This window comes from Neocloeon triangulifer, unplaced genomic scaffold, assembly GCF_031216515.1.
Source record: "Neocloeon triangulifer isolate White Clay Creek 2 clone unplaced genomic scaffold, ASM3121651v1 ptg000014l, whole genome shotgun sequence".
NCBI classification, from domain to species: Eukaryota; Metazoa; Arthropoda; class Insecta; order Ephemeroptera; family Baetidae; genus Neocloeon; species Neocloeon triangulifer.
Window position 1 is genome coordinate 21,363,186 of NW_026775556.1, and position 21,156 is coordinate 21,384,341.

The window sequence follows — 21,156 nt, forward strand, 5'->3', positions numbered from 1 at the left end:
GGGTTTGAATAATTAAAATCAACCAGTTTAGAGTGAATGATTTATTAATAAACTTTCAGATAACAGCAACTGAGAAAAAGATTTTTAAATGTATTTGAATTTTACACAACATCAAGAATAATATTGAAATAATCATTGTCAATCTGCTTTGGCATCCGTTTTTGTTTTATAGTATATTTTCAGCGCGGAGGAAAAATAATGGGGAAACATTTTTATAATTTCAATTTTTTTTCTCATTTTAATTCATTCATCACAACGATCCATTTGGCAACTGTGAATTGTATGCGTTTGCAAAGGAACGCCTTGTTTGCAAACGCACTCGTCGTCGTTGTGTCGGTTCAGTTTGTCGACACTTTTAACATCCCACATTACACTTAACATTGTAATTTGTTTCCCTCTTGAGCATAACATTTATTTACATGTCTATACGTGTATTTGAAGACGATTAAAATTACAGTTAGTACAACGCGAAAGATGTTGCTTAAAAGTGGGACAGATGCATCACATTTTCACAAAACTTTTTATTGCACCAGTTACATTCGCTTGGAATTTTTCAGCAACTTTTTATTTTAATCGAAACACGGCCTGGTTTTTTTCGTTAGTGAATAATTTGACCTGGTGAATAAATTCCGATGGCTCATATAAAACATCATATTTCACATTTGACATTGTACTTCGCAAGAATATTTTTAATTACATATGTTTAAAGCTGTTCCATCGAGACATACACACGTAACATGAGCCAAAATTTTTCCTTCGATTATTTGTTTGAAATTTTATTTTTTTTTCCGGTCGTTTTATCTTTCATTCTAAATCAAGGGATTTCGTCTGTTTCGCACGCCACTCTCTGTCCCAAGTAGAGCGATATATAATTATATTTTTATAGTGAAATTGTGCTCAGATATACACACACAGACCGAAGCCTCGATAATTAGCGAGAAATCAGGGAAAATCTTAAAAAGTCGATCAGGCAGCATTTAGGACGGTGAGTGCAGCAACGTGTTATCTCATAAATGCGTGTGCAGAATGTCAAAGTAAAAGCAGAAATCTACGCGGCTAAAAATGTTCTAAAAGTGATTTATATCAAACTTTAGCTAGACTTTTCATTAGATAATTTTTCATATGCCTCAAGATTTATTACCAAAAATTTTAGTAGTGCTTTTCCTTGTATTCTAAATTAATTTTATGAGAGTTTTTCTAGAGACTCATCTTCTTATTGCTACCTACTCTCGATCCGAACCACTAGTTGAGAATTTCGTTGCAAAAAAATTGATTCTGTTTTTAATTTACTTTTTCCCCAATCGATGAATTTAACCAAGCAGCCTGTTGATGATGAAAGGGTAGAGGCTGCGGGCCAGGTGTCTCTCGACAGGCTTCTCGTCCGTCCGCCTGCCCTTGAGTCGCTGCTTGGCTTCGATGATTTCTTCGTCCGTCTCGGCATTCAAAGTGTCCTCGGTGCTTTCCATCTCCTCCACCTTGACGCTGACCACGATGGACTTTTCGCCCTGGCGCTGTTTTGCCTCCTGCAACGCCTCCGGCTCCTCGTCCTGGAACTCGATGTCCTCCTCCTCGGTTTTGTCACTCTCGGTTTGTACCTCTGTGGTTGTTGATGGCACCATTGCCTCTTCGGTGACATCTACGTGGTGCTCAACTTGCTGCTGGTGCACCATCATGGGTGCGTGGTGGTGCAGCTGTTCCGGGATCGGCCCTGTGAAATTAACCAAATTATAAATCTTATCAAGTGAGATTTAAAACTGAATTTAAATGCATATTTAAATTAATTTATATGTAATTAAAAATATCGTGGGAAAATTTTATTAAATCCATTGTTTTTATTTATAAAGAAAGAAATTTCTACTACAGAAGGAAATATTGTCAATATTTAAATTAAATTTAAAAAATTATTTATAATTTTAAATCTTTGTGAAATCAGTCGTTCTATTTAAAAAAAATTTTAAATATTAAAAAAATAATTTAATAATAAAACTGATAGTAAATACTTCTATTTTAGGTGAACCCCAAATGGCCCGAAAAGAAATTGCCCGAACGTTTTTGCTAGGAAATTGCCCGAATCGGAAGTTACCCGAACGTCTGCAGACCGGAATCTGCCCGAATTCTCAAGAGCAATATGCCCGAATCTGCGCAGAAATTGCCCGAATCGGAAGTTACCCAAATTCGCAGCAGGTTGCATACAAGCACTCTTTATATCTTTATAGAATGAACAGATAGCAAATGTTTTTGCGTTTCATTATACAAACACACACACACACACACACACACTCTCTCTCTCTCTCTCTTCCTCTCTACTTTTTCGATCGGCATTTCTCATTTTTCGAATTCCTCCAAGTCCAAATTCTTCGGAGGCATTTCTCATTTTTCATTTTTGAGGAGCGTTTGAAGGAGTGTGCCATGAACAGCACAATGTCTTTGAAAGGCACTCTTGAGAAGGTTCGGCGCCGCACATTTTGCCTAACATTCCCGACACGCTCGTGGAATTCGCAATTAGCAGATTTGCTTAATTCTGCAGAGGGTAAAAGCTGGTAAAAGAAATGGGAGGTACACATAGACGCTTCTTTCAAGTGTGTTCCCCGAAAGCCAGCTCACGCGCTCAGCAGATTGATTCAGACTCTAAATCCTAATCCCAACTGCTCATTTGCTACTTGTTCATTAAAGAACCAGTTTTTGGTCACGCATTGAAAAGTCTAGTTTCAGTCTCATTTCGGGCTATTTCCGCAAAAAATTCGGTCATTTTCCTTCCCGCTGTCTAAGTCTTCGGGCAACTTCCTTCGGGGAAGTTCTTTCGGGCTATTTCCGGTTCGGGCAATTTCCGCGACATGCGTTCGGGCAATTTCTTTTCGGGCCATTTGAGGCGACCCCTATTTTATTGCAACAAGCTAATGCCTTTTTAATTTTTTTGCTTTTTTTATTTCTCTGATATTGAAATTTGTTAACATTGATTATTTAATAATATTAATTACTAACTTTTCAGATAAAATCCAAAATTTAAAAGTTATAAAGTACAAATCTTGTGCAGAATTAAAATTTTTACAATGGAAAAAAATCTAACCTTGCAAAGGCGTTGGCAAAAACTGTTTCCTCCTCTGAGCAACGTGGTCCTCTGCCGACCTGATCTCCTCAGGACCCACAATTCTCGGGTGTCCGTCGTGCACCATCGGGTGGTGCATGAAGGGCGCCTGGGCCTGATCGACCTGGGGCGGCGGGGCGACGATTCTGGGCATTCCGGGCGTGAAGTTGTGGTGCGAAATGGCGATGACGAGGGGCGGGTGGTGCGGCGGGTCGTGCTGTGTCATCGTCGAGGGCACGTTCCTGGGGGTGCCCGGCACGACGTGGTGCTTCGCCACCACCAGGGGCTGTGTGTTTTGCATCTGGTCGATGTCGATCTCCTGCCAACACATTTATCATCATTCATCATAATCTGGGCAACTGGTGGGGGGAAAATTGCATTTTCAGCACAAAAAAGAGAGAAGAGCAGATTACGCGGAGGAGAAAATTCCCTTCCGCTCTGCTCCACTTTTCACACGTGTTTGCTCTTCGGGAAGGAGCTTATGGAATATATTTGATGTTTACTTTGGTAGAAGTTTCTTATCAACTGTGAGCACAAGACAATAAAAAGAGCTCCTTCCAAAGTGGATTTTGCATAGAATGATTGGATTTTTTTAAATCAATTTTCATTTAACCATAAAAAAAATTAAAAAATAAATATATTATTTTTATCAAATTTTAATGGCGTGCTAATTAAATAATTTTTTGTTCATAAGTGGGCCAAAATACAAATGTGAAATAAATTTTTTTTCATCTTAAGATAAACTTGTCAATTAGTTTGGCCTTAAATTATTTTGTAAAACATATGTCATTTTTCCAAACCGTTATCTCCATTTTTTGTTGATTGAGGAAACTGTTTATAGACGTGCTTGAGTAGCAAAAGAGCCAAAAAATTCCTTTTTCCATACTTGACCATTTTTTACACCACTTTCTGGCATAATATAATGGCATTCAAGGCAAACTCATGAATTCTGGGAGCGAATAAATTTCGCACGATCATAAATTTGGTGTGTGTTTTTGCGCTCTTTGTTTGTGTTGCGCCGGCGAGGGAAAATTGGATTGAATAAATTTAAGCCTTTTCGTGCAGACATACACGAAAATAATGCCGTGAGCGAGTATAAGGCTTCTCGGTGGCAAAAAAGAGATAAGAAGAGAAATACTCGCCTCCTCTTGGCCGACGGCGGGCCTAGCGGTCGGCGCCTCCTCGTTTTGCCGGAACTCCTCGACGGTGATGACGCGGTTGCCGTCGGTGCTGGTGTCGAAAATGTGTGCGATGATCTCAACGTTCATCTTGGAAGACGAAGCGACCGTCGTCCTTTCCTCCGTATCTGCAAGAGTGGTCGTGCTGCTGACGACGGAAATTGATTCGGGCGCCGAAGAGACGGCGATGATTAATTTCTCTGATTCTTCCTCGGTGGTCGCTTCAATTTTTTCCTCTTCTTCCTTTTGAACGGCAGGGGTGGTGGTTTTTGCCTCCTCAGTTTTCATCTGGCTCGTCGCTTCGCGGGTGGTGCTGACCGACGGCGCCTGATCAACGTCCGACTGCAGTTTCGGCGCCTCGGTGATGTCTTTGGTTGGGTTCGGAACGGAGTCCGTCGCCATCTCGGTTGGACTGACAGTCACGATGATCTTCTCAGTGGTCGTTTCTTGCAGCTTCTCAGTAGTTTGCTGATCGATTTCCGTCGGCTGCAGAGGGGGAGCGAAACTGTGCGCGGTCAAAAGGTCGGCGGTCGGAGCTGCGCTGGGTTCCTGGACGTCCCGTCGGTGCCGCGTGATGGGACGTGGCGGTGTGGCCGCTTTCATGTGGTTTCCGCTCTCCTCTGAGCATCTCAATTTGTGCTCCAGTCTGCGAATGTCCTGAAACGGATATAAACAAATTTTAATATGACTCTCATTTTAAAATAAAATGATAGCTATTGAAATAGAAATTTAATTGTGATTTTTTTTTATGAACACTTTCCTGGTAATGAAATTATTTTTTCTTGCTCGTTTTGTCATTTTCTCCTCAATACATATACATTTTAAACTATCTTTGTGGGAAATTTTGAGAGCAAACATTATTTTAGTCTTTAAAATTCATATCTAGACTGGTAAAATTTTTGGTTTCTTTTTATTTTGGCCAAAAATTCATTAATTGTTGACAGTGGATGTAAAGACTTTGTTTGTCGTTTTTTCTGTAATTTATTTTAAACAATTTTAAGTATTAAATGCTTTAATTTTAAATATTTTTTGTAATTATTTGAAACTTCTATTTCTGTCCTATTTTTAAGAGTGTTTTATGGTCTTTCAGTATTTTTTTTTTTATTATTTTGGAACTAAAATTGAGCCTTTAATTCACCCTCTTTAAATGATTTGTCAATTTTTCTGCCAGATTTTATTTACAATCTGCAACAGAACAGAAACCACTTCACTTTTTTTTAACTTCCCTAAAAAATAAATAAAAATTAAATAAGTATGCCTACTAACTTTTGTTCAGCCAAATAAGTCGTTAATAAAAATCGGAAATTTTTCCTTCCCCTGTTGTGTTGTAGTCAAATTTGCATTTTTTGCTTATAATTAAATTCACTCTTCAAATGGTTTAAATAAGAAGAAGCTTCAGAGCCACCAGCTAAAATAATTATTGATTACAAAAAATAAAACTGTTTATTTTATCTCTTTTTTGCTTAAATAAATATCATTTCCCAAATTAATTTTCATCTTTTCCTCTTCTCATAATTTTTTATTTCTCCCATTAAAAAATCGCCCCTTTTCACCACGAACCTCAAATTATATTTTATTCATGCACAAAGCGCCCGTTTTTCCTTTGTTCTGGCGCGCGTTTGCAAATTTACCCCTGGAATTCCTCTCACCCTTGCGGAATCCCTTTTTGTAAATTTCACACCCATATCTCTCTTAGCCACATTAATGCGCGCGAACCGCAGAGTGGCCGTCCTCGACAATCAATAAAAACCGGCCTCACCTTTCCCTCTTTTCATTTTACGATGACACACACACGCCGTTTAGCCAGAGAGAATAATTGTTTCAGGAGAGCGGAGATAAGAGTCGACTTGAATAGTATGCAAATGGGCGGCGTCTAATTACCTTTTCAGAGTTGTGCTTGCATGCGATCCTCCTGGTGCCTCGCAGGCCGCAATCGGCGATCATCTCCAGGGCCCTGGTTTGCGGATTGTACTGCACGGTGACCTCCTTGTTGGGCCATTTCGGCGACAAACACCCGCCGTGCTCCAACCGCACCCACGTCGGCACTGCGCGACAAAGAGAGACACAGACTTAATCTCGTTATGCACCCCTCGCTTCACGTAATTACAATCCAGCTAATTTCATCCACTAGAGAGAAATGTACTAAAATGACAAAAGGGCCCTGCGTGGACGTGCGCGTTTTGTTTTCCAAAGTCGCTTAATTGACCGCAAAAACTTTCGCTGTACGTGTGCTCGGCGTTCCGAGGGGGAAAGTCCATTTTTTCCCTTAGTGGAAAAACGTGCTCGGTGAATTAGAAATTTCGTTTGCAGGCTAAAATTTTCAATTAGAATTTTCGTATTATTTTTTAATAACAGAACAAAAAAAAGAAGGTTTTACTAATTTTAACATTGAAAAATTCAGACCGGCGGTAAAAATTACTACTTTTTTCAGAGTTTAAAATAGCAGAAGAAATTATGCTTTGCAAAATAAAAAAGCTAACCCTAACACTAACGACCGTATAAAGTCAACACAAAATTAATGGAATTAATTTTCAACCACAATTTTATAAAAATTGTTAGCTTTTATTAACCAAACTGTTATTTTTACTGAAGCATCAAACGATGATTTGGAATCAAACAACATCAAATTTGCTATTGAAATAAAACAACCGAATTAATAAAAAAATACCAAAGAAGTGAAAAGCATCGTGATCTTTAGAAATATGCACTATTCACGATATTCACCATCAAACAATGAAATTTGTAATTATTGTTTTTTTACCGTTTTAAAATCAGGAACCATTTGCAAAATCTTCTTTGGCAAACAATAATTTGATCCTGTCAATACCCTCAGAGACGTGAAAATTGTATTAAAAAAAAATTAAGAAATAAATAAACCAAAACTGACATAAATTGGGTAAATATAAACTGAAGGTGTGTTGACAATTCTTGTCCACACAATTGAGAAAAATGCTATCCTTATTATCATTATTTAAATATTGACCAGTGATATTATACTAATGCGAATCAAGTAACTAAAAATTTAAGAATTCCATTAAATACCAAGAATCTGATTTTGATCTAATCTCTTCAGAGTTTATGCAGGAAACGCTTATTTAAATGTTCAATAAACGTGATTTTTTGCAATTTTTAAATACTGCAATGACTGACTAAAAATATTTAATTCAACATTGATCCAAGGGAACACCATATGAAAAAAAAATAAATAAACATAATTATAGCACTAAATTATAAATAATAATGAATAATGATTAATTTTATTTAGTAAAATATAGCATAAACTATTTCTGTCCACAGTTCATGAATTTAGATGAAAAATTTCTTCCTCGTCCTGCAAGACAAAATTTAATTTTAGCGGCTCCGCTCATGAAAGTTTAACTAAGCGAGCTACAAATTCAGCGCGTGTCTGTTACAAGCGTAACGCATGAGTCGAGGTGCAATTTTTTCCACCCGGGGCTACAAATTACTGCGAGACCTGCCAGCCGCAAAGGTCTAAATGTCAAAATGAGATTACTCTCGGCTCGGCTGCTTCCTCCGGCGGATCGATGGTCTCGTGCAATAATAATCCGGCAGGGCGAACCGCGATTAATAATTCCGGTCGGGGCGCGAACCGTCCGCTTATCGGCCACCGAAGCGTGCGCCCCGAACGCTCACGCACGTCCGCGTCTAATTGACTTATCTGACGAGGAGGGAGAGGAGCAAAAGCAACGCACCAGGTATCTGGCAGAGGAACGAGTGGATCTCGAGCGTGCTGGAGCAGTCGACCGCGCGCCACCTGAAGTCGGCCGCCGGGTCGATGGTGACACACTGCGGCGCCGAGGTGATGACGTTCGGAGACTCGTGCCAGTAGCCCTCGGAAGCTTCCAGAGTTGCACCCGCTGGGGTGCTGAAATCATATTTTTTTTTGCATTTTAAATTTTTAATCAAAATTCATATTACGTTAAATTTTCCATTTAATTCAAATTATTAATTTTCCATTATGAATTTTTCAAAAGCCATTATGGTAAATTTATTAACTGTAAATTTTTGAAATCTTTGCAATTGTTTAAAATATAAAGAAATGAAATTTAAATTTTGAAATTAATTTTTAAACATAATAATTAGATTTACTTCTGTCCTGTGATAAATATTGTCACGGAATTTACTTCGGGCAATTAATTTGCGAAGTAAAAATAAAAAAAATGTCTTCTGTTTAAATTATTAAAATCTGATCTTTTTAATTAAGACTCTTTGAATTAAATAGAATGTAATTATTGAAAATCTAATAAAGTTTGAAATTATTTTTATTGTTTTTTAATGAAATTGATGCAATGATTCAAAAAATCTTAACACCTTGTTTTTTTACTATTTCCGTATTTTATTAATTGATTTTTTTATGAGCAAGAAATATGTAATAAATTATTATTATTCAAAATTATATTTCTCACCTCCACTTGAACATGGGTTGTCCGTCGTCGCGCCTGAGGCCCACCCACACCGGCGTGGTCCATTCCAGCTGTCGCAGGAGGGCCCTGGTGCGGTCAAATTCAGCCGTGTTTCGCACTGCAAAGTCAAATTGGTTAGAAAGTTCCGTCGCTCTCTGCTTTCTCTCTCAAAAAGCGTCAAAGGCTGAAAGGTGCTTCCCCATTCCGACTGTGTGCCGGCAAAAAGGGGGAAACTCTTTCGGGTTCAAAGGCTTTTTGAGAAATGTATCTCGAGTGGAACAGCGCACGGCTCGCTCCCTTTTTTAAATGAGTTTGCATCTAAATGTGTACTGGCTGTGGAGAGAGCTAGAGAGGGTACCTCGTGTCGGCAGAATTAAGGGTGGTTACCGGGCAGGGTATGAAAATTTGATGGAAATTGGAATACTGCAGTCAGCCCACCAAGAGTTGGCGCAGAGGACTCGGCGTTTTCACATTAGTAGTGTGCTCTTGTAATTACAATTTGATAATTTCCTCCTCAGAGTAAATTGCTCCGGGTGTTACATTTGTGCTTTCATTAATCTACATTAATCATTTTGGCTTAGCTGGAGGAATTTTAAAATAAAAATTTTGCCTGAAAATAAATCTCTGTATGAGGAATTTATTTTAAAGTTGTCGTCTGATTTTGATGGAAGATGATAATTAAAATTTCTCTGTAATTCATCAATGGCTCAAGCCTCAGAGTTAATTTTGTCCATGCTGGAGGTTGTACTTTCAATTAATTTTAAATTATCATTTATGCATAAGGAACTAAATCAGGACAGCAAAAATTTCTCAATCGAATATTTGTTTGGACCATGATAAAAAACACTTTTGTAAACTTACAAATTTTAGGTCTGGTTGCAAAATTTAATGGACAAAAATCCAGAAATTTTTGAATTTTTTGATACACTCATAATCAGTGAAAAACTCGTGTCTCTGCTTTGGACGCACGCATGCAGGAAGCGATAGTTGTTGTTGTGACAGTGTATAAAAGCGCGATAAACAACGGGCTTTTTCCCAGAAATATTGAAACGGATTTTGATACTTGGCCACATAGAGAGAGACGTCATCATATGCTTCATATTAGCATAAAGAAACAGCAAATTCAATTTGCCAAATTGTCGACTAATAAAGCACAAATATTCAAAAGCCTGCATCAATTTCATATTTTTAAACGTAATAATTACAAAAATAAACTAAAAAATCACTGACATCCGATGGAATTCTTTCTTTATTTCAAAACATTAAGGGCAAGATGGAAGAATGCAGTCGTTGTAGCCCCTGAGCATTTCATTAATTGTCCTCAGAAAAGGCGCAGAACCGCATCCCAATTCGTTGAAAATGTCATCAATAAAAGTCGACATGACTTGCACTCCTCCCAGTTGGAGGTTTTGCACAAGATCCATCTGCACCAATTTTTTTTTTAAATTTTAAGGAACAAATAAACATTATATTTACACGATATTTAATCGCATTCATGTCGTCGTATGATGCCCATTTTTCACCATTGCAGGCAAACGTCTGCGTTTCGTTTGTGCCCCTTGTTATGAGCCAGTTGTTTTTTTCAGTCACATACATCCGCCGCATGAACTAATCGTAAGGCATGTTATTTATTTTAAATCTCAGTAATTAAGTGGTAAATTTTGACTGAAAATTCTAGTTTCAAAGGATTATCATGGTGATTTAATTTTATGTTTTTTTTTATGAATTGCCTTCATTTTCGCTATTGCACATATTTAAATAGGTTTATGTCATTCATAAGCTAGGAAACTTACCCCCATCCAAGTAATATACTCCTTTTTATCACCGATGACACTAATTCCAATTTTCGCTTGCTTATTTCTGTACCAAATTAATCAATTTAATTTTTCTATAACTAATTTCTCACGGTTTTGCCAATGCTAAAACTTCTACTTCCGGCTTAAATGCCAAAACAATTTTGCCAGGATCATCTACTTGACTTTTAAACATCTCCAAAGTGGATTTCTATAATACAAAATTCTTAGTTTTCGATTTAATTTGCAATAGATTTTGTTAAAATTAATTTTAAACCGACCACTTCTTTGCCCGGCGTGTACAATCCAGTCGTAATATACGATCCAGCATGATATTCCGTGGCAAAAACCAAAATATAATCAACGGCGGCCGCAACCTTTGGAATATCGATTCCTATAACCCACTCAAAATTAAACCTTATTTCTACAGCATTAAAGAATTTTGCCTCTGCTTATAACTGATTTGATGGCTGTGCACTCAATCGAGACCAACAGGCCATCGGGTTTTAAAGCCGCTGCGAAATTCTTCAGAATTGTGACCAAATTCACTTTATCTTGCAAAAATCCATCTGCGCCCTATTTTCTTGATTAAATAATAATAATCTTTGAGAAAAAAACTAAATAATTACAAATGGGCTGCCTGGATGAATCCACCGAATATTGATACCATCAAAGTTGTATTTCTTAACAATTGCAACAACTTCTGTCACTAATGAGTTTCTAGTATTTTCATTTCTGGCGACGCTTGAAAAAATCTTTGGTGATATTGACAAAGGCGGAACGCCCCAATAGTCTCCTACGAGTTTAATTGAGGTAAAAGTAAAGTTATATTGAAAAAAAAAGACTTTATTTACCTAAGGTAATTAAAACTTTCAACCGCGCCTTCTGAAAATACTTCAGGTGTTGCTCCATTTCTATTTGAATTTCTAAATTGTATCAAAGCAAGAAAAATTGCAAAAACGAACCTGCGAATTGATCTTCCATCAACACAAACTTCTTCTGGCTTTCATCGTATTTTACAACTGGATACATCAAAATGTGGGTGCAGAAATTGGATTCTACAATCCACCGTGACCGATTGGTTATTTTGTCAATCACAATATTGTCCTTGCTTTATTGTGAATTTGATTGTAGTCGATATTTTTAAGCATTAGGAAATCTTACAAAATTGGGCTGAAATTGCAAAAAACGTTTTTGTTTGACCTCCAGTTTGGAATGAATTGGCCTTCACACTTTTTTCCGGCAACTATATCAAAAGTTTTGAATTATTCTGTAAAAAATTGAATTTTGCCTGACCACTCAGAGTTTCTGGGGTGTATTTGCAACTTTTGCTGCTCAGGGTTTCGTCGAACAAACCAAGACATTGAGCAAGGCAATATTTAACAGAACCGACTCTAAGATTTCTCATAAAATCAGAACCACTTTCATTGTATGTGCATTTGCGCCACTCAATCGGAGAAGAAGAAGTGGATTGTTTGGGTTTCATAGTTGTTTTCTTCACTATCACGCTTGCTTTGTTGGAATTAGTAAAATCTGAAATATGTGATATTTAAGTAGACTATTAATTCAAGAGTAAACTGTTGAAAATTAAAATACTTCTCTTCATTATTTCTGTTGAACTCTCTTCTTCCTCATTATCATCTTCATTCTTTTCTTGAAATGTCTTAACATTCAAATGAAACAAAAGAAAAGAGCGAAATAGAATTGTGTACTCACTTGATGCAGCATAAAAACAAAAATGACTAGCAAAACTTTCATAGCGTAAATTTTATGAGGCTTTTAACAAGCCGCTGAAACACACAGAGCAGCTCTGGCTGTCCAACGAACGCAGGAAATGCTGCGTGGAAAATGTGTATTTCCAACAATTAATTTTTAAAAAAATGGATGTGTTTTCTGACGTGACAATATAGAACGGTTGAGCAGGGATAGACGTACGTCAGCATTCATTTTGTCCTTGCATGTCTGAGTTTACAGTCACCTGTTACTTACTTAAACCATGTATATAGTTTGAAAAAGGAAAATTTCCAACTGATATTTCATATTGTCCTTTTAGTATTAAATCTTATTGTAATAATTAATATTAAAATATTGATAGTTATAAAAAATCGGATGAAATGGTTATTTTTTATTTTATTACTTTTTAGTCACTCTGAGATTATTTGTGGCAATCGTTCTTTGCGAATCGTGCTATTTTGATTCAAAATAAAAAACACAATAATGCTTCTTTTATTTTTATTTTCAATAAACCCTATTTCTGGACCAATCAGACTTAAAACATTCAAATCAACTTTTCTCCTAGTAAACTTAGGACAAAATGTTGTGTATCGATACAAATTATCCCTTTTATGTCCTCTTTTGCATAATGTATTATTCATATTATGGTGACCATATCAAAAACGTCAATCAGGTGAATTTTAAATTTTTTTCCTGTAGCACAGAGACGGAAAGAAGAAATCAGCGGAAACATTTTGGTGTACTACTTAGAATATTAAATTTTTTTATTTTGGATAAACATAATTGCGGTTAATAGTTAGTTTCCAGTAAAAAAAAACTTGAAAATAAGGTTTTTTCCTTTTGACTGTGAATAATACAATGGAACATTGAAATCCATTTTTGTCAAAACAATAATTTTTAACCAATAATTTATTAATAAATATAAATTTTAGCAAAAATATTCTTGCAAGGTAAAAGAATTCACTCAAATTTAAAAGAAAATATCATTTTAAAATATCAAGGGCAAGACGGAAGAATGCAGTCGTTGTAGCCCCTGAGCATTTCATTAATTGTCCTTAGAAAAGGCGCAGAACCACATCCTAATTCGTTCGGGGTGTATTTGCAACTTTTGCTGTTGTTCACGGTGTTGTTAATGAAACCAAGACATTGCGCGAGACAATATTTAACAGAACCGATCGTAATTTGTCTCATGAATTCATCAGATCCACTTCCATTGCAAGAATTGCATTTGCGCCACTCAACGGGAGGCGAAGAGGATTTTTTCAGCATCGAAGTTGTTTTATCTTTAAAAGCACCTGTAGTGTTAAGATTGGCTATCAATTAAGTAAAAATATACCTTTAAATTTATCTTCCTCCTCAAAATTATTGTTCGCCTGAATTTTCTTCAAATATTTATCATACAAGAGAAACAAAAGGGCATTGTATTAAATTTCTACTCACTTGATGCAGCATATAAACAAAAACTACCAGTAAAACTTTCATATTTTTAAGAGATTATTATAAATCCAGAATCTGAAATCACAATAGCAGCTACCATCAGCTCTGGCGTTTCAGAGAACACAGGAAAAGGTACGATGGGAATTAGTATTTCGGATGTCGAATAACAAATGCATTTTCTGACGGGAAAATTTGAAACAGTTTTGAGCGTTGAACAGGAAAACGCCATGTTTTCAATCATTGCCACCACATTGATCGATCATCTATGGTGTTCTATTTTCTAAATAGAAAATGTATAACTAATATGATGCAAATTTTTTTTAATTTGTATGTAGTTAAAGTACTGAAATTGATAAATTTACTTTAATAACATTCAGTTTATATTCAACATTTAGTTTTCAATAATAAATTGTGTCAGTATTGCAATAAAACATTTATTCACAATCAATAATTTGCTGGGGAATGTGGTAATTTTGGATCATATAAATAACCAAAGAAAGATGTAAAACCACTGTAAAAATTTGTTATTGAAAGCAATATTTTTAAATGAAATTATGCTATTATTTCAGTTTTATTTGTAATGAATACATACTTATTGTTAGTTGAGAAATTTTGAAATATATTTTTTTACCATCTCTGTTGAAAAATTGTATTGAATTACTCTTTTTTTTCAACTCTCTAAGGGAAAGGAAAAATGGTAGTTGTTTGTTTTAAAACAACTTTGCCTGGCACTTATATTACTAACTAAAAATTCAGCTTTTTGTTATAGTCTATTAATGAACAAGTATTCTTGAGTTTAAACTATGTATTAAAAAAAAATTCATTTCAATCCCCTTTTATTTTAATTACTTTTCTTTTTAAATTAAATTTATGTAACTAAAGTTTTCTCCACTGTAAATTTATTTTAGTATTCAATCGAGACTTCTTCTTTTTCTCAGAATAAGGTGGAAACTTTTCCAACACTCCCCAAACTCACTTGTGCTCAACATCATTCCTCTCACACACAATCCCCTAAATTGTAATCTAATGCAAAATTCTCGAATTCACATTCTTGCTCGCTTTCTCCAGAGAGAGATTCGGCACTGCAATAATAAAACTCGTCATAAAAATCCGAAAGTGGAATTTAATATGGCCCAGCAGTTTATTCCGGCTCAACGGAGATCGCGGGCGTATGTAATATAAAAAATTCCTCGCCGAGCAAGAAAAAGTGCTCGCTCGCCCGGTGAAAAATTGATATATCACTGCAGCACCGCCGGCGTTTAAGGTGCGCGTCTCCGGGCCGAATTTATCGGATAAATTTTCCAGGAAGAGAAAATAGTGCCGCGAAAAAACAACAACAACTCCATTTATCCCCTCGGGGTAGCCGAAATAAAGAAGTCAGGCAAAAAAAATGGGTCCGCACATTCATGCCCATGAATATTTCACCGCGAGCCGAGTGGAAAAAATGCTTTCCATTAGCGGGCTGGCGTTTCCACGAAATCTGGGCCGCGATCTTTTATTCATGAGCGCGCCTCTATTGTTTCCTCTTTCCTTTCTTTCTTTCGGGACAATTTGTCACTCGGGCGTGTTTGTGTGCGTCTTTTGACTGACATGTACATATTCGTGCGTGCCTCGGTCCGATCGATAAAGATTGACAAGTTATGCAACCGGCCGATTAGGCTTGGTGTGCGGGTTGCCTGGCTACCAATTAGCAGGCGTCTCTAATGAAACGCTGAGTGAATTTTGCACAAGTGAATGCTTTGCTCTCAGTCAAAGGGGTCGCAATGAAATATTCATTATACAAAGCAACGTCCGCACACTATTTCAATCATGCGTAAGGGTTCAGCAAATTGAGCAGTCAATCTAATTTAATTCTTAAAATTGAAAAATGCTGTAAATTGATTAAAAAAAATAATTTTAATACAAAATGAAATTGTATCAATAAATATAAATAGAAAAATTTATTCTTATTTTTACGTAAATTTTAACTCTTTTAAAAAAATTAAATACATAAATTTTTGGCAATTCGTATTTTCTTTAATTTTTCTTTTATAAAATATTAAAAATAATTTTATTTATTAATTCAGAACCAAGGATAATATTGAATTGGCTTTGTCTGAAAGATCTATCCAGATCATTCTTCAATCGTCAATATGGAATCGTGCTATGTTGTGTAATTATTTTTAATAATAATTTAATCGAATATGATATAATCTGTTTTATACAATGATATTAAGAAATATAATGAATATTATTATAAAGTATGCCGCGAAAGTTATAGAAAATTCTCAAAGAGCATAAGAATACAATGCTTTAAATTCAAAATTTTTGTTAAATGATATATTTAATTACAATATTATATCAAGTTTTTAAGGACGCATGTAATTAAAATAAAACTTCCACTCAACAGAATGTTTGCTTCAAGATCTCTCAGCCAAATTGAACCGCCAGTGTGGTGAATCAAATTAACATTTTGCACACCCTCAAAACCTTAATCAAGGGGAAAATTAGCATTTGACACGAGGCCCTCTTGCTGAACTCCGTAATGATGATAAAGCCTCAAGGGACGAACCGAATGGACTAAAATCCACCGCCCTTAGTAATTAGGATAGGAATACGCACCAGTGGCGAGCACGCTGTGGTGGAACTGGCAAACCGACTCTGCCTCGGCCCAGGTCACTTTGTCGCGGAAGTGGCGGTAGAAGACGGGGCTGTCGGCGTCCGTCAGCAGCCACGAGTCCGAGATGTTGACCTACAAACACACATAATAGATCAGTGCACGGCTTGGGCAAACTTGCGTTTTGACACTCGTATCACTTTCGCCTCCAAAGCAAACTTTCCCTCCTCCACGCTGGTGGAAAAGTTTCTAATTTCGCGCAGGTGTTTTCAAAGGGGAAAACTTTCCGCCGTTCGTCTCAATTAAACCCAATTAATTTTTACGACGTTATTAAAAGCAGCGTTCCCTTCCAGTAATTTCGAATGCCAGGAAAGGAAAAGGAAAATGTGTACAAAAAGCCAAATGTGGCACGTGCTGGAGTTTTTGTGCTTTTTCCTGTCGTTCGTCGGTATAATTAAAAAGCAATACTGACAAGGGGCAATAATAATGATGTTTAATTTGCCTTTGCACAGCGCGCAGGCCTTTGAAAATTGCCACTTTGTGTGCTTTTTACGCAGACAAATGATCAAAGTTATGAATTTTATTGAAAAGCATTTTCGTTCATAATGAATTTTCTTGTGTATTGAAATCTTATTCAAATATTGTGCGCACAACATTTTCAATTTAATTCTTTTTGGCTTTGAATGTTTTTTATTATTTCTTTGAGTCGAGAGTCGTGATTTGATATTCCATTTAAAAAGCGAAACAAAATCACCAAATCTCATGCGAAATTTATTTTCTGCTTTCAGAAAATGGTCCAGAGGTGCTTCGATTCTGTGAAAGGTAGGAATATAATTATTGATCTTGATCCTTTTTCCACAAATTACTTCGGGTGAAACTTATTTATCGCAAATAGAAATTTTGTAATGTTCAGTATGAAATGTAATAAGAAGCAAAATTTATCCTGAAATACGGGGATCCAATTAATACATAAAGAAAAAGTATCTTTAAAACAAAGATTATGATGTAACAATAGTCAGGAACGACAATGATTTGATGCATTTAAATGAAAATACATAATTATTGTGGAAATATAAATTCTTACAATTAGCTAAATGCCTGAGGAAACAAGAACCGAAATAATCCCGGCTCACTTCAAGATTTTTTTTGGTCTCCAGAATTTCAATTTTTCGCTCCTAACAGTAGTTTTTCTTTTTCAATGCAAAATGTTTTGCAACAATTAATTGAATAGGCAAAAAAATTATAAAAACACCCAGAGCAGAAAATTATAACGTTTAAATAATTCATTATTAATTCAGTACAGGTTTCGCTCACAATAAATTCATAATTTGTCCTTTTTCCAATTAAAAATGCAATTCAATTTCTTTGCAGCCCCCATTACGAACTCGCTCTTCTCATTTTCAGAGGCAACGGAAAGAATCTCATTAACCGCACGTTTATAGCCTTAACAAAACCGAGTCGTCGCGGGCGATAATTCGCCGCCCAATTTCCATTTCCTCATTTCGTTGGTTTGGGGTGGAGAAGCCGCTGGAAGAGAGAGAGATAGAAGTTTCTCGCACGCGAAAACGAGTTCTAATTTGATGAAACGCGTGCCATTGGGCGCCGAAACGAGAGGCGCGTCAAGTGTGCGCGGCCCGCGAATTTGCGTCGTTCCCTTTTTCGGCAATTTCTCTCTCTCTCCACTGCAGCCCTTTCGTTCGCCGCCCGGGTTCATAATAAAGTCTCGCGCTGCTGAAATTCAATACAAAAGCAAAGCCCTCGAGTCGCGCAAAACAACGCGCAAATGAACTCGTACAAATAACGGGGCGAACTTTTCGCAGCGAAATCAAATCACCCGGAAAGTGATCGTTTCCTTTAATGTGCGTTCGTCGCCCAAAGAATTTCTCGGTAGGGAATTGAAGATTTGATTTCCATGCGCAAAACTTGATTTGGTGATAAAACCATATCAGAACCATGAGCGTAGGTGTTGAATTGTGAGTGTTCGATTCAGTAGTAAATCAACGTATGGTGGTATATGTTAAAAAAATGTGCGAAAATTCGTTTCAAAAACTTTTTTATGACTTCTTTTTCTTGAATTGCGTTTTTTTTTTATTCCCTGAATAATTAATAAAAGGGAGCTTTTCTTATTGCTAATTATGTAATTATTTATAAAAACATAAATTTTTATTTTTAAACGAAGTTCAAGTTTCATGCTCTAAAATTTGCTAACAATTTATTGAGTTTAATTTTAAGTTCCTATTTAGAACGCTGCAGTCTTGAGGTAAGACTGAATTATTAACACACAAAAATGGCGTTTTTTTTCTTCCAAATATTAAAATCTTACTTCACAAAATAGCTTAACGAAATTGCAAAGTATCTCTATTGATTGTATTCAGAAGGCAAATAATTCCAAATACATCAAATATGTGAACAGTTTTTAAGAGTAATAAATTTGAATTGAGAAATTGTAGAAAATTAATCCTCCACATATTCATAGTTATTTTAAAACTGGCAACTGGTTTTTATAATGAGAACTTCATGAAATATATATAATCCGATAGTTCCACAAACCCTTTGTTGACATGGTTTATCTGCAACATTCTACTCAAACTAATTAATTCTGGCATGTTTCCATAACAAGCTGCGCCGGAGGGCCGTCGATACAAAGCATCATTTCACCAATATAGGAATCTGGAGATAATAATGCTTTCCAGTTTATTAAACATTGTAGTAGAACTTAATTATTTAAACGGTCGTCAATATAATTCCTAATAATAATTATTTCGACCATCAAACAAGAGTTCAATCAATAAATAAAATCGAAAAGATATATTTGCCAGAGGCTAGAATGTTTCGGTGTACAATACATTTTGATAATCGATTTTATTCAAATTAAATTAAGCTAATGGCTCTTTCTCGATGGGTTTTGAGGCTTTTATAGCTCCATTGCCAATATAAAATTTTTGAAGGAAAAGCGTAAAGCCGAGTTAAAATTCAAACATCACGGATTAAAAAATTATTTTTAATTGAACTATTTTTTATTATATATATTTTAAATTAAAATCTTGGTTGGACCTTTTAATCTAATTATTTTTTAATTATGGAATAACGTCAATATTATTCACTCAAAGTTCTTGGAAATCAACAATATCTGCAATTAAGACGAATATTTCCCTGCACTTATTCGTTTCAATACAACAATAGAAATCATATTTTTCAAATGACGCAAGCAAAATTTTATCTTGGAATTTTTTCTCAAAGGGTGTTGAAGCAATCGATGTAGAAAAAAAATGGACAGATCCTGGCAAATAAATTGGCACAAAGATCTCGCAACGATAACAAGTGCACGCCCACGAGTCTGGCGAAAAGCGCAACTTTTTGTCGCAACCCCCGTTTTGGGCGGCAAACGCGCGGAGTGACAGACGACGCGGTTGTCACCGGGCCTAATGTAAACGAGGCCAACAATGGAAAAATGGAGAATGAACTCACCGTGGAGGTGGGCAGCAGGGGAAAAGCGTTGGCCGCGGTTGCCCAAACGAGGCCGATCGCCACGAGCTTGAGCATCGTGCCGTGTTTACTCGACGAGCAATGCCTGAACACTGCTAATGCCTTTTTGCAATCGATACAGCATCAGCCCAGGAATTTTGCGCAAGCGCCTGTTTTGGGCCAAATGATGTTTGCCAGCAGCCAGCGCTGACGAGCTCCATCCTCTTCTTGTACAGATGCTGTCGCATTTTCATCTATAATTCACACATTAATCATGTGCTCCGCTCGCCGTTAATCCGCCTTATATTATGCTATTTATGTTTACGCTGTTTTCACATTTTTTTATTGCAATAATATTTAGCATTAAATGGGCAAAAATACTTTTTTTGGACAATATTTTAACCGAGAAACGTACTCATATAATAAGAATGAAATAAGTCATTTTCAATTATCTTGGGGTTTTCTTAAAAGGACTTTTTTAAATTGACCATTTAAAACTAAAAAAGTTAATTAAGCACCAACTATATCATTATTTACGGAAACAAATTTGAGGTTTCTTCCAAAAAATCTGCCCTTAGCAAATTCAACAAATTAATTATTTAAAAGTTAATTTTTGCGCTGCTAGAATAAAAGTACTAATAATTAATTTTAAGTTTTTTCACAATGAGCAACGAAAACCGATTAATTGTTTTTAAACAATAAAATGTTTAAAATACCACAATTAAACAAATATTTTTGAATACAGGAAAAGCGACTTTTCTTGAAAATGCTCCATTAATAAATTTACACAGTAGAGAAACTAACTGAATTTCACCTAATATGGACTGAGCATTGAAAGTTTGAATTATTAGATTGAAGACAATATCATTTGCTTCTATAAATTATCACATTTTATTAAAATTTCAAATTGTGCCACGATTATATTCTGATTATCTCGGCCATTCGCAACGTGTGATTTAAAAAATTAAATACAATAACAACAGATCACACAAATTGAAGCAAAGGGTAAATTTTTTCAGCAACTCGAGTATTATTTAACATCAGTTTGAGTAAATTTGTATAATTTATCTTGTCAAAGTAAATTATAACTGTAAATTAAAGCAATGACCTTCTTGAATATAAATTCCAAAATGAAACAAGTGCAATTATCCGAAGTGCGAAAGCGGACGCGGTGTTATTAGGATTAATTAATCTGATGAATGCGTTCGCGTGGCGCGTGCGTTAGCTTTACATGCGCGGCCTGGATTGCCGCCGAATAAAATTTGGAGCGTGTTTTCAGAGGCAGATAGGACTGGGAGATGCGCCGGCCAGATTACGACTTTCCATTTGTGAAACAAATGAAACGGCCGCGCACGGTATGAAAAGCCGCCGTGCAAATTGAAAAAGATTTCAACGACATGATGGTTCAATTCATCTTCTCTCAGCACGAACGTGAATTTTTGCC

The 21,156-nt window shown here is 36.0% G+C and overlaps 2 protein-coding genes across 2 annotated transcripts in view; one reads left to right on the forward strand and one right to left on the reverse strand.

Moving 5' to 3' along the window:
* Nucleotides 1-21,156, forward strand: part of LOC132200881 (ras-related and estrogen-regulated growth inhibitor-like protein) — a 128,556-nt gene that overhangs the window by 43,087 nt on the left and 64,313 nt on the right. Inside the window, exon 2 of the mRNA XM_059626647.1 lies at nucleotides 17,036-17,069. Within this exon, the coding sequence (XP_059482630.1) occupies nucleotides 17,036-17,069 (34 nt within the window). The remainder of the gene's footprint in view (nucleotides 1-17,035; nucleotides 17,070-21,156) is intronic.
* On the reverse strand, nucleotides 38-19,830 carry LOC132200880 (uncharacterized). The gene is made up of 8 exons (XM_059626645.1): nucleotides 19,716-19,830; nucleotides 16,253-16,382; nucleotides 8,691-8,805; nucleotides 7,977-8,149; nucleotides 6,145-6,308; nucleotides 4,228-4,920; nucleotides 3,068-3,404; nucleotides 38-1,708 (listed from the first exon to the last, which is right to left on the reverse strand). The coding sequence occupies exons 1-8, from the start codon at nucleotides 19,788-19,790 to the stop codon at nucleotides 1,311-1,313; spliced, it is 2,085 nt and encodes a 694-aa protein (XP_059482628.1). The 5' UTR covers nucleotides 19,791-19,830; the 3' UTR covers nucleotides 38-1,310.